At 36.7% G+C, this 14,460-nt stretch overlaps 1 protein-coding gene across 1 annotated transcript in view; it reads left to right on the forward strand.

Moving 5' to 3' along the window:
• LOC126354688 (selenocysteine lyase-like) overlaps window positions 1-14,460 on the forward strand; it is a 150,537-nt gene that overhangs the window by 120,952 nt on the left and 15,125 nt on the right. Inside the window, exons 6-7 of the mRNA XM_050004496.1 lie at window positions 6,749-6,967; window positions 7,164-7,344. Of these exons, the coding sequence (XP_049860453.1) occupies window positions 6,749-6,967; window positions 7,164-7,344 (400 nt within the window). The remainder of the gene's footprint in view (window positions 1-6,748; window positions 6,968-7,163; window positions 7,345-14,460) is intronic.

Below are 14,460 nucleotides of genomic sequence, written 5' to 3' on the forward strand. Positions count from 1 at the left end.
TTGTATTCAGGTTATTCGTGTGAAGAGGTTTCCAATGTGGTTATGTCCACACGATGAGAATTAACAGACTCTGAATGTGGAATTTCATGCCCTCTGTTATTTCATAAAACTAGAAACAATTATTACTATACACCTTCCAACTGTGGCTTTGAAAGAACTAATACACCAATCTGATGAATCATCAGTAAATGTGCAAAGGCTCAATGTATCAAGAAAGTTTGCCAGCACCATGATGCTTTCATGGAATAGGAGATTGAAAGAATAGTGATAAATATTGGTTTGAAAAGTAGTGGTGAAGCCGGTTATCAGGAACCCAAGACCACCACATTTAGGGAACTGGATGACACCAGGACTGAGGCCCATACACCAAAAGAGGAAACCAATATGACTGATGAACTTACAAATTCAACTTCAGATGCCACTTACTAATGAATTGTTGTAAACTATGCATATGACCCTTTTAATTTAATTTTTTTTAAATTGATTTAAAATACTTTAACTCCTCTTTAGAACAAGGGGGTGAGTGTTTTACTGGTTTGTACAGTGAAGAAATGTCTGGTGCCACTAACACTGTGATAGTGTTCTGTCCCTGCTTCTCTCTCGCTTGCCCACATATTTCAGTAAACAGACATCAGCACACTCACATGTCAACTGCAATGAATTGTGCAAGGAGTAGCATATTATAACCTTCTTACGTATAACACTGTCAGTGACTGTTTGCGAGGCTTTCATTCAGCAAATGTTTGAATCACAGCATGAAAGTCTAATTGCCTCACCCAGTTATATCCAGTTGCCAAGGTCCCCAAATCTGTGAGATGTTTTTGATGCATTGTTGTTTGGGGGCAATTTTTAACACAAGCTAGAGAACTGAATCACTTTGCTGCTACAGTTACATTCTCTGGAAGAGTGTAAAAGATGTACATAGCTACATATACATTCAGAAATGAAATTTAAATTTTAAGTTCATGCATCTTATTCAAGAGTTCTAATGGTATTGTAAGTTTGAAGTGTGGATTGTTTTCATATATCTAATTACATTATGTAATACAGTCTACTAGGAAAATGTTTTCTTTCTCAAAACGTATTGAAGCTATGGACACCCACAAAATAAAATTTTAAAATTTCATTTTTTTGGGGAAGTCTGTTGTGACATCAATACAGTATTCATTGACAAATAACTTGCATTCCTTAGCAACTTGATCATCTGTCATCTTGGAATATTTCCTTAAAACCCAAATTTGTCATCTAAAATCTTCACTGTTTCATGTAGTGACATTAGATTGTCAGTAATGACTCTTTCTATGGTATGTAAAATCACCATGTGATGGGGACAGAAGCATCTTATTTATGAATGTTGTTAACAAGCCTACCAAATAATATTGTTTCACAGTTGTTGCTGTGTGTGTGTGTGTGTGTGTGTGTGTGTGTGTGTGTGTGTGTGTGTGTGTGTGTATAAAACAATATTATGAAAAGGATAGTTGCTACTCACCATATAGCAGAGATGAAGAGTAGCAGATAGGCACAACAAAAACACTGTCACACTTTCTCGTCTGAATTCAAATCTGTCACTTCATTCCTGGTTTCATCATAAAATGATCCCTTCATCTTAGTATGCAGGATTGATATTAATTGCACTGGCTTAACTTGACTGTTAATGTTCTTGTAAACCCTTTGCTGCATCTTGTCTGTCTCTGACCTTACTAAATTGTGTTGCAAGAATTGGATTATAGCGACTCAAGAACTGCAATATTCCGAGGAAATATCCATTATTTGGACCTGTAATATTCTGAGATCTATGTCTGAAGGCAAAGCTCCTTTGGCCAAGAAATAATGTCACATCAAGTAACTTGGGAGTTCCCATGTAAAGTAGCTATTGTACAGATGAACAAAAGAACATTACCTCTTTGCTTCAGAGCATCAGCATGGCCAATGTACATTTTTCATATCATTTCATTTCTTCACTTTTAGGGTTCTTCCAGGACAACTATGTACAAATAGGTATATTATATTTTGTGTTTAGTGTTGAGAGTAAAATATTTGCTGTATATTTCTTGTGAAATGACCATGTGATGGGAACAGAACCAACTTATTTACGAATGTTGTCAACAAGCCTACCAAATAATAACATTGTTACACAGCTGTCTCCATGTACATTTATTGGGGAAATGTTTTGATAAGATTTTCAACAACATTTAAAGAAAGTGTGTGTTCAGTTCCTTTTGAAGGTTGTTTAAGCATGAAGCGTTTAAAGAATATACAGTATTGTGCATTTGAGATTGAACAAAAAAAGAATTGTTTGCTGTTGATCTGCAAGAGTAATAAAAGTGAAGAAATTAAGTGGAAAGAAGAGCTAGACTGGTCATGCTGTTGTTGGGGTAATGTTGTTTTATTCATTATATGATACAAAATTTATTATACAGTAGCAGTCTGATAATTGCCATGTGAGCACCATAGAGTAGTGAACGATTGAGACATAAGCCTCTCGATGGGGCTTGACCCCCAGGGATTTTGCCACCCTGCCGCCGCCCCCTCGTGTTTGATCTGCATGCATTGCTTGTACTGCATGTTTTTGTTATAGGTCTTACAAGTACTTTCATACCTATTAAAAATTCTCAATCACAGATTTTCAGAAGTATCCACAAGGGGTTATGAATCTGTTTGCAGCTAGGAGAAATACACAATTGAAGGCAGAGCAGGGCTGCGGCATTGCTAACTTTGCAGTTGGGTCACAGTCACGAATTAGCCAGCAAGTGGCTCTTACCCTGCAGAGCCAAGATGCCAGCACCTTATAAGCCACACTAGTGCTCACAGTTGTAGCAGTGCCATGTAACAGCCATCTTAGAACCCCAATCATGCTGTCTGTAATGCATTCTGATTTTAGCCTAAGAATATGCCAGTACTCCGGGCAGCTGAGATTTCAGGCATTAACAGCCGTTTTCACCTCCACCTCCCTCCCCTCTGGGATCTAGATGTAGTAGACAGACAAAAAAGCAGGTTAATATTGTAAGACATTTCTGAGCTGTGTTGAAAATTTCGAGTATCTAGCTCATACAGAAGCTAGTTTAAAATAAATTTCAAAATTTGTACCCAAGAGACACACAGACAGGCAAGAAAATGACCTAATAAAAATAGATAGTTTCAGGATCAACCTCTCTGTTTTGTGCAGACTTGAAATAGCCAGTTTCAGTAATGATGTTTAGGAGCAGTACCCGAATTGGTCATGCTTTGTAAGGTTTCAATTAGAGTTTGTGTGCAGCCCTCTGAATAGGTGCTACCAATACATCAGTCTGAAGTGTTAAATGGTGCAACAGTTTTCTCGGACTGCTTTCCAAGGCTGTACTTAACTTATCCAGTTCATTCTTGGTTTAAACCGATACACCGTGTACTACTGTGTCTGAACAACAAACCAAAGCAGCATGTGGTGATTGGAGCCTGGATGCAGTATTTTCTTTCTACTTTTATCACCAGGGATAACATTTGGCACCAAAATTAAAATACAGTGGAACCCCTATTTTATGTTTTCATGTAGTCCAGACTTACAAAATGCAATATTGAGGAAAATGCAGAATCGAAGAAAATGTTAACTCCCCAGAATAAAAGCAAAAACACACGTAATTGGCATATATGATTAAAAACCACAATTTTCTCCAATACTTTGTGTAAAATCTGTCTTAGTGAAGGAAATTAAATGTACAACACAATGTTTATACATTAATTTATGGTAATGAATTTCATCAGTTATTAAAAATTCACGGATGTGTAATAGCAAGTAAAAACTCATTAAAAAAAATTTAATTGGTATCAGCGCACAAGATAATCGAGCTATTTTCCGACATGCTATGATCACAAATTATACATTCCAAACATTCATTTTTGAGAGCTCATCCTTTGTGCTCACCCAGAAAAAAGCAGAAACTGATGAACATGTTGAATTAAACAAAAGACCTCACAGCAGCAAAATGGTTAAACCATAACCATAAATGCGAACGTCTGCTTAATGACAAATTTTGTCACCATTGCTGTTGTTGTTTACTGCTTTTCCCACAAACTGCACTTCATATGTTCATCACCGTTAAAGCATTATTTTAGGTGTGATGAGAGAAACAGACACATCGAAAAGTGAGTTTGCTTCCTCAGTTGGCATTAAAAGCTTATTAGGTGTCAGTTCAGTGAATTTGAAAGAAAGCTCAGATGCTACAGTTTCACTTCATGCCCTGTATCACCCCTGCCCATCTTTACGATCTACAGTGTGTGGTGTGTGTGACACAAAGTATACACGTGAATAGTGCATTTACTTATTGCAACTGTTTTGTATCTGATTTGAACACGAAAGTCTAAAATGTGCTATCACAAAACCATTGTTCTCTTACCCTGTGACATCTCTGATCATAGCACATCATATGCATGAAAAGTATATTTTCAACACTTCAGTAAATGCTTTCAGCTGTACCTGTATGCCTATCATTGAAGGGCACTCCCCCTCTCCACACATGTAGTGGACGACCTCATTTTACATGTGTTGGTGTGGTGTGGTGGCTGTTTTGGCTACTGGGTGGCTTAACAAGTCACTAGCCAATAAGGGTTCACTAGCCGGCAGTGGGTGACGTTGCCTCGATTATGACTGAGCATATTCTTCAAGACTCAGGGTTTGAATTTAAAACATTGAGGATTGATATTGTTGCTGAATACAAGACACTCAAAATACATGCAAAAAGATGAGACTGTGTTATAAGTGGCACAAGATAAGGTGATGGCTGGACCCCTTTGTCACGTATTGGCATGGTCCAGAACGCGTCACGTCAACTATTTTATTTTTCCATTGCCGCAGCAACATAGCAGTAGTTGTATTGTAATTGCACGATGGAGCTGAATGTTGCAAATTGTGTTGGCACATCGATCATGGATTACATCAGCATTTCTTCTCTCACATCTCCCCTCTCCACAATGGCCTTACTAGGAAGAAATGTAAAATTTCACAAGGGCTACAAATTTATGGTGTAGAATCATAAAAATGCGAAATCGGAGAATGTAAAATCAAAGTTCCACTTTATTTATGATCTGGAACCTGACTGCATCACTTTCATCCATGCCTTCATTGTTCAGTTTATAAGAGATATAATTTTATGCCTGCGTGCCGTATAGCTTTCATATTTGAACTTCAAGTTACTGTATGGTACACACATTGTACTAAGCAGCCTGGCGAAGCACCCAAAGTGTACAATAAGTAGAATGTTATTTAGGTGTTTGGTTTGGTAGTAATATAGAGATGAAAGCATTAGCACAAGTTAGGGAGAACTATCCAGTACTATTCTTGAATGGCTTGATGCTTATTCTACTAACCTACTAACCTGCTCACCTTACGATAAAATTTTTACCTACCGTCACTTCCTTGTCTATTCCTTCTAGTAGCTACTCATTTTGTTATGTCACGTGTCAATTTGTTTTTTAACATTTTTCTGCAGCAGCAGAGTGCTTTGTCTACAGGTACATTTCTGGCAACTTTTTCAACTATTGTGTCTGTCTTTCATTATTGCAGAGCTCTTTTGCTGAAGAACCTTTTCTTTATCTGGGCCAATGTATTTCTGCTACACTTCTTTCAGCTATTTTGTGTAATCTTGCTGCTTAGAAAGAAATGTCTTACTACAATATCTACACCAGTTTTGTGTTGAGTTAATAATTATTCTCCTTTCTACTATTCTTTGTACATGTTGATTGAGCTTTACTTACCCATAACTAGTATTTTTTTGTGAACTAGACTCTTCATTCTGTTCAACAGTTCTTAAAAGCTTATTTTTGGCCAGAATGGAAGTCATGTGTAAACCATAGAATTAGAATTAGTTCCTCCTGTAGTTCAATTCCTCCTCTTGTGGCTTTCTCTCTCTCTCTCTCTCTCTCTTGCTTCACAACTTCTTCAGTGTACAAGTATTATGTTACTTTCTGTGTGATTAATATGTGATACAAATGTTTCAATGAAATCCGCTTTATCCAGCTTTTGTGTTTACTGTGTCTGATGTGCAAGTGTGTGTCAAGAGTGACTGTGATGACTGCATAGAGAGAGAAGGGGTGCCAACAATGGCCTATTCTGTCTGCATTAGCACCACCAGTGATTTGAATTTTAATGTTTCCATCTGACTGATGGATTGTCATAAACTGTGTTACATGCTGTCATTCCATGAGATACTTTGGAGAGGTTTCATGTTTAACATAGGACTTCGGGGTCAGTGACTTCATGTCACATCCATGTTCCCCCTTCTGACCTGACACTGATGCTGAAACTTTCTTCCACCACTAGTATTTGAATCAATCATCCCCAAATGACATTGCATAAGTGTGCATTGATGATCTCTCTAACAAATGAAACAGTAATGGCTGAAAGGTGCAACCTAACCTTAAACTTCTGTGTACTTCCTCTATAGTTTTTGTAGATGTTATAGGTTAGTATTCTTCTCTCTATTATGTCGTCATTCTTCTCAGATTTCTGAGCATGTTTTACCAATTCAGTGATACAGGCTTTCAGAGTGGTATAATTTTGCTTGTAGTATAAATGACATATCTTGTAGAAACGATTTATTTGGAAGCAAGTCACATGAATTATTTTGCATTTGATTGAAGCTGTCTGTATATCTTTTCTTGTGCTTTAGATTTATGTTACTGTAGTAGCATACTCAGTAATTCTTAGATACCATTATGCTTTTGGTTAAACTTTCATAAATATTTCCATTGCAATGATGATTATTTATCTTTGCAGTTTTATGGACCAAGAATAGGTGCGTTAGTGGCAAAAGACAAGAAGTCACTACAACCATTACTTTATGGTGGTGGACAAGAAGAAGGCATTAGACCAGGCACTGAAAATGTTGCAATGGCAGTAGGTTTAGGAGAAGCTGCTAGACTTGCACACAAATTACTTCCAGAACTGACTTCCAAAATGCAACAAGTCAGAGACCATCTTGAGCAGAGGTTAGAGGTAAATTGTTTTACATTTGAGGTTATGGGTAAAATGTTTCACAGTCATCGACTGACACTAGTAAATGTATTAGTGACTTTAATAACTGGAACACTGTAGTTATTTTCCAATAGTAGATACTACATTTAAGAGTACCAGACGTCTTTGCAGTCTAAAATTATACTTCCATGAAAGTGAATGAATCTGTAATTTTCAGGAAACATTTGGAAACATGGTTGAATTTAATTGTCGTCCTAAAGACACATCCCTAAGACTTCCAAATACATGTAGTGTCTCTGTATGTCGACAAGGGATGACGGGCCCTGCTATATTGGCAGAGTGCCCTCTGCTGCGAGCCAGCACTGGCTCTGCCTGCCATGGTCTTGGGCAGTTGTCAGGTATGTAGCTATAATAAATTCCTTTAACAAGTTTCAGCTGAGATAAGCATCAAACGTTAGTCATAAATTGATGCGTGTGAAGTTAAAGGCTTCATCATCCTTCAAGAGAGGAGACAGTTATAGGAAGTATTACCTGGATTACAGTAATAAACAGTCAGTTATATACCAACAGTGAAGGCCTAACGGAAGACAAAAATGTGCAAATCTGAGTAGTTACATGCAAAAAAAAAAAAAAAAAAAAATGTAGAAGTCTAGATGATGCTAATGATAATGGGGTGCAGCAGGGGAGAAAAAGATGGCAAAAATTGTTATGGAACAGCAACTTAGGAATATCTGTGAAGCCTCAGGATATGCCTTATTAATGAATGCCTTCATTTAGTTGGATTAAGCTTCAAATATTCTTTTTAACCCCAATTCAGTTTAGTGCCTATCCATTAGTTACCTGATCCACATTTACTACTTTTAGTGTATTATATCCTAACCTGATTCTGTCAGAATGAGAATTTTGTCATCTCATAAGATACATGTCAAACCATTGATTTATTGTGCAGCAGACTGTTCAAGCTTATAACTATAATAGGTTGTACATGGACTACAACATTTATTAGAATTACAAAATATCTGAATATATATACTATTAATTTTTATTGTGCTCAAATGGTCAGATCATCACCACTTACTGTATATTTTCATCTCCATATATTGTGGGGTCTGTGCAAAACGATTGAGTCTATGTAGGAAGCATGAAACTTTCTTTGTTCGTAGTTTGATATCCATCCTCTAAGAAGTTATGTGGAGCAAACAGTTTTGGATTATTATTTCTGAAAAGAATTATTTCATATAAATACAATGAGGGAACACTTAATGTGTGGCGGATAAGATTCTTTTGGCTTTGCAGTACACATGTTCCTTTTAATTTTTTTCTGTAAAATTAATATTTTTGTCAAATTGCTAGCATTTCCCCAAAAGACAATACCTTATCTCACTTTTGCCTCAAGATAGCTATGGTACAATATCCACTACCTTTTTCATATCTATGGCAGTGACAGTGGCTAAGATTGACATAGCAAATGCCAGGCTGCTCAGTTTATTTTTTAAATAGTCTATATGAGACAACCGTGATATATTTCTGTCCTGCTGTGTTCCTAAGAATGTAACACATTCTGCTTTGTTTAGTTCCAGACTTCGATGCACAGTTTAAATATCATTTTTATTTTTTTTTTTTTTTATTTTTTTTATATTTTTCTCTTAAACTGCATAAGCTGCATTTTTGAAATATTCAGATTTAGGCCATTGAGATGGAAACACATCAAGATTTTCTAGAGTTTTTTTGGCACTTTCTGGAATTTCTTCTGCATTTTTATTTTATGTCAGTGCTGATGTGTCATCAGCAAATAAAACTGAAAGATGATTTATATTTGTGGGTAAGTCATTTATGTAAAAAAGAAAAAGTATTGGGCCTAGAATTGTGGAACCCCAGTGAGATAGTTCTCCATTTCGAAGAGTATTTTCCTTTGTCTGGTGTTATGACTACCCTTTGCTATCTCTTTGTCAAATATGACTTACACCACTGTAAGGCACTGCCCGAAATTCTGTATTTTTGCCTTTTGTATAATAATAGTGAGTGGTTCCTACAGTCAAACACTTTGGATAAGTCACAGAAGATTCCTGCAGCTTTTTGTGATGTATCTAAGATGGAACTAACTTTATTTATAAATGCATTAGTTGCATAAATTGTACTTCTGCCTTTATGGAAGCCAACTTTATTTTTTGAGATTTTATTAAATTTGTGACAATAATTTTGAATCTAGATTGCAGTGATCATTTCAACTATTCTAGAAAACACAGGAAGAAGGAAAATTGGACAGTAATTTCTCATATCTTCTGTAGAACCTTTTCTAAATAATGGTTTCACTTCTGCATATTTTAGAGCATCTGGAAAGTAGCCTTCTTATTTCAGACAGTGCGTGTGCTATTATGTTTGAAGCTGCTTTGATGATTTTGATAGGTATTTCATCCCATGTCACAAAATTTTTATTTTTTAGTTCTAAAATAGTTTTTTCTACATCTTTTACTGTTACTTTGTCAAATTTAATTAGATGCTGACTCTTACTGTGACTTGACCCAAATAAATGTACATTATCTTGATAGGAGTCTACATCTACAACAACATAAGATTTTTTTTACTGTTAAAAAAATTGTTACATTTTTCTGGTGTTTGAGCAGGATTTAAAATTATTTTGTCTTGTATATTTATTTTAGAATTTTCCTAGTGGCTAGGATTGATTCCAAGTTCAGATTTGTCAACAGTCCATACTGCCTTGGATTTGTTTCTGTGCTTGATGATAAAATTAGTATTTGCCTTTTCTTTGTTGCTTTTACAGCCTTCCTGAATATACTTTTTACGTGATTTAACATAATGAATTCTCCTGAATTCTGTTATTGAATTTCAGCTCAGTATGTAACTGTCTCTTTCTATTACTAGATAGTATTGTGGAAGTTGTAGTCCACTTCAGTTTATTATGTGCCTTTCTGTGACAGACTACAGGTGGAAAAATGTAATTGAAAACCTGTAAGAAGCTGTTCAAAAACTTATCAAAATCTTTTGAACATGCACTTTCATGTTGTAATGACCAATTTTTCGCTCAGTCCACAACAGAGTAAGTGTATTTTTTCTCCACTGAACTATCTTTTCATGAAACATCTCCTTCAATTTTCTTTCATTTGCTTTATTTACTTTTAGAAATTCAGTAAGCAAAGCAGAGTGATCTGAGACACCTAGGTCTAAAGAGAATTTGGCAGTGTCATTAAATGTATAATTTGTTAAAATGTTGTCCATTACTCTGGTGAAATTAGTGAAATTTATTCTAATGCCATGTTCTTCAATAAAGTCAATAAACATACTTGGCAAACGTGCTTCACTCATCAAATCTATGTTAAAATCAGCAGCAATTAATATTTTTTTCCTCTTTTCTTTTGTGAGTTTTTATACGAGATACTGGAATTTCTCTAAAAATAATTTAGTCACATCACTGCGTGGAATCCTGTATACTGAGGTAATAATAGTATTATGTTGTTCCAGCTCTACACAGCAACTTTCAAATATAAGTTCTTCATTCAGAAAATTAAAATCGTCTCTTTCTTTATATTCTGAAGAGTTGTTAACCACCATACAGGAGCCACAATGGGTTCCGTTTCTCCTACAAAAACTGTTAGCTTCTGTAAAGTTTTCTAATTTGTTTAAACCTGTGACTGAATGTTTCTTAAGCCAGTGTTCATTTAGGCAATTGACTTTGATATTTCTTCCTTCTGAAAGATTAATTTGAAGCTTGTCAATTTTCGTGATTTTATCTTGTGGATACATTGCACTGAGGCCATTTATGTTCCAGTGCATTAAGAATGAAGACTTACACTTTCTTACAGTTTTAAACACATCTTTCCTTGAACATCATTCTTCATTTTTACAGTCCCCCCCATCCCACCCCACCCCAGCCCCATCACTGGCTGTTAGTTTCCTCCGCGTAGTATAATTTTGCACAAGTCAATAAACATTTTGCTGGAAGTTATGGTACCTAACCTATTAAGATGCAACCCATCACGTGCTATAAAATTCTTGCTGATAAACTTGTTTAAGTCTACAAACATCGCTCCTACTCTACTACACTGATCATGGATGCTGCAGTTTTTCTGTCTGTGTATTTGTCACTCACCAGTCTTCTGTGTAGTATGCCGTTCATTATAATTTTTGAATGCGGATAAATGCTTTTGATTATGTTCCTTGAGTTTGCTTTACCAGCAGAGTATTCTTGAAGTGTTTGTTTAACTGATGCATTCTGGTTCTTGGGTGCACATCGACTTCACAGTTTGGAATCACGAAGTGTTGAGCATTGAATCACCAATTATTAGGAAGTATTTTTCCAGCCTCCATTTTTCTCCTTTTTGATGCCTGTCTTCCTTCTTACACTACACAGTAGTCCATTTATATTGGTTTGTAGTTTCTGTGCAGTTGGCATTATTTATCATTTTTTCAGGAGCATCGGATGTACCTTCTGTTGCATTGTTTTCCAAATATGAAATATATAGATTTTCATGGTTTTGTTCACTCGTAGACACTCTTCTGCAGTTACATGCAGGCCGGAGTGGCCGAGCGGTTCTAGGCGCTACAGTCTGGAACCGTGCGACCGCTACGATCGCAGGTGTGAATCCTGCCTCAGGCATGGATGCGTGTGATGTCCTTAGGTTAGTTAGGTTTAATTAGTTCTAGGGGACTGATGACCTCAGAAGTTAAGTCCCATAGTGCTCAGAGCCATTTGAACCTTTTTTTTTTTTTTCCCCACTTACATGCGATTTTATCTCGTGCAAGGTTCATGTTTCCTTCTTTTAAGGCAACTATCTCCCCTGTAAGTGCTTCAGTATCATTGTTTGAATTTATTGTGTTTAACAGTTCTGCTGGTTTCTCACATACGTAGTCAAGACATGACCAAGGTGAAATGCTATATATGAACTTGAAGATGACTTTAGCACATCTTTCATGCATCCACGACTTGCATTTGCTGTACAGTATACCTTTTACGACATGGTTCACACTTCTACATGTTGATGTAATATATATCTTTTCTTCGTCTTCTTCTTCTTTTTTTTTTTTTTTCCTTCGGAGATCGAAGTGTCTCTGCACTGTCCTTTTGGTGCCATCTTGCCAACCATAGCCTGGTTTAATTTAACTATATTTGATTGCACTTGTTTTACTTGTGTTGATATCCATCTTATAACCTCTTTTCAATTAATCCTAAAGGTCCTCCATTGTCTCTGACATAATTACAGTGTAATACGCAAACCTTAAAGTTTTCTGTCCTGAACTTCAATTCTGTTTTCAGATTTCTCCTTGGTTTCCTTTAATGCTTCCTCAATTTATAGATTGAATAACATCATAGGCTACAACAGTCTCACTTCCTTCTCAGTACTGCTTCCCTATCATGCACAGAAACCAAACATCTGTTATAAAAGTTGAAAGACAAGTTGTAGAGAATCTTTCACTCCTAGTGTTCTATTTCTGCTGTCTTCAGAATTTCAAAGAATATGGAGAATATACTCTTGCACATTGCTACATTTCTCTGGAGTCCACACTGTTCTTCCCCAATGTCGGCTTCTACCAGTCTTTTATTCTTCTGTAAATAAATTGTCAGTATTTCAGTGCCATGATTTCTTAAAACTGACATTTTAGTGGTATTCACAACTGTCACACTTACTTCCTTTGGAATTGGAATTTTCACATTCTTCTTAAAGTCTGAGAGTAATTTGCCTCTCTTGTATATCTTGCATACCAGTTGGAGTCATTTTGTCATGGCTGGTTCCACCAGTGTTCCTAATAATTTTGTAGGAATGTAGTCTACTCCAGGTGCCTTGTTTCAGTTTGGGTCTTTCATAGCTCAGTCAAATTATTCTAGCAATGTAACTCAAACTCATTTCCATCTACTTCATTTTCCCCTTTGCTGAAATTATCCAATGTGCAAATACAACAAAAAAAGGAAAAAATAAACAAGTGTAAGATAATGGTGACATTGGACCAAAATTGGAAAAATGAACAGGAAGTAAAAGGGACCAGAGTTGGCATGAGTTGAGGACAGGTGGATAGTAAGAACCAGTTTGTGTCATTGATCAAATTCTCATATGTGAAGATTTCTTGTAAAATAAAAAGAAATGCGAAATGTCATAGTTATCTTAACACTGCCATCCAGCTGGAAACCCAAGAGCTTTTCATCAACAATAAACATCAGGAGAGTATACATTCACACATACACAGCACCTCTGCAGTAAGGAGACGTTCTGGAGCTTCAACAAATTGCAGAAGGAATTCACCTGGAAAATGAAACTTCACAGCGCATTAGATTTCCTACAGTGGTGTTGAGATGCAGACGTCCTTCCATGGTTTGTGGAACTACAATACCCAGTGAAATCCAACATGACTCACCTCATTTTACAATGAGCAGGCACATTGAGAGAGGACTTTGCTTCACACAGAAAGGGCTGGACAAGAATGTGCTTACCCTGGTTTCATGCCATCTACATAAGGCAAAGACACAGCCAGCACACACTTGGAAGTTGGTGGACTGCAGCTCTTATGCTGACAACAAGGTATGGTCATGACATGCTGCCACAAAACAGCTCAGCAAATTTGACAAACAGTCAGGATCTCAATGACTAACAAGGAGACAAATAACATCAGACTATTGTAAATTTGACTGAGAAATTATTAGATTCAGCTACAACTTTGCCCCTCACAAATGGGCTGAACTTTGCACCCACCCTGAGGACCATACCAAAATGGGACATTATTAGGCCTGCTAGAGGAAGAAGGGAAGGATATCAGGCAGGAAACATACTGGATCGATGACAAGTACTGACTTCCAAAAGTGAACATAACTGTGGCAGTATTCAGTGCCGCCTAAGTACTGAGAGATGATACTGAGACTATAGTTCTTCTTACAGACAAAAGGAATGCAAAGTCACTGATGTGCATCTACAACTACCATCATAAATTGGGTTTGTTGCTACAGGACCCAGCCCACAATAAGCTCAAAAGATACAACCTCACTAATGACAAAGGAAATGGTGGCTCTGTTGAAGAGCTCTGATCTTCCAGAGGCAGTGAAGAAGCAGCTGTGTCCCAGGGCACTAGCAATACCATGCCTTTATCAGCTGCCGGAAATCCACAAGGGAGAGGTACTTCTGTGGCCAACACTCAACACCATTATTTCACACAGTTGCAGACTGGCAAAATATTTGGCAGAGCTTCTACAAGCTTTTGTGGGACACTGTAGTCATTATATTAAGAATTGCTCGAGTTCATGAAAGTACTTATGGATATGTGACTACGCAGAGATGACCTGCTCGGGAGTTCCATTGCTATATCACTATTCATGAAAGTACTTCTGCAAGATTCTTTCATGCTGCTGTCGTAAAATTTCGAGCCACTTCTTAAACATGCACTTACAACCACATACTCAAACTGCAACTGGAAGTTTTATGGACAGATGAATGGCGTGGCCATGGGATCCTCACTGGCTCCAAGGATTGCAAATCTCTACATTTACATCTACATGACGTCTCTGCAATTCA

Source organism: Schistocerca gregaria, chromosome 3, assembly GCF_023897955.1.
Source record: "Schistocerca gregaria isolate iqSchGreg1 chromosome 3, iqSchGreg1.2, whole genome shotgun sequence".
NCBI lineage: Eukaryota > Metazoa > Arthropoda > Insecta > Orthoptera > Acrididae > Schistocerca > Schistocerca gregaria.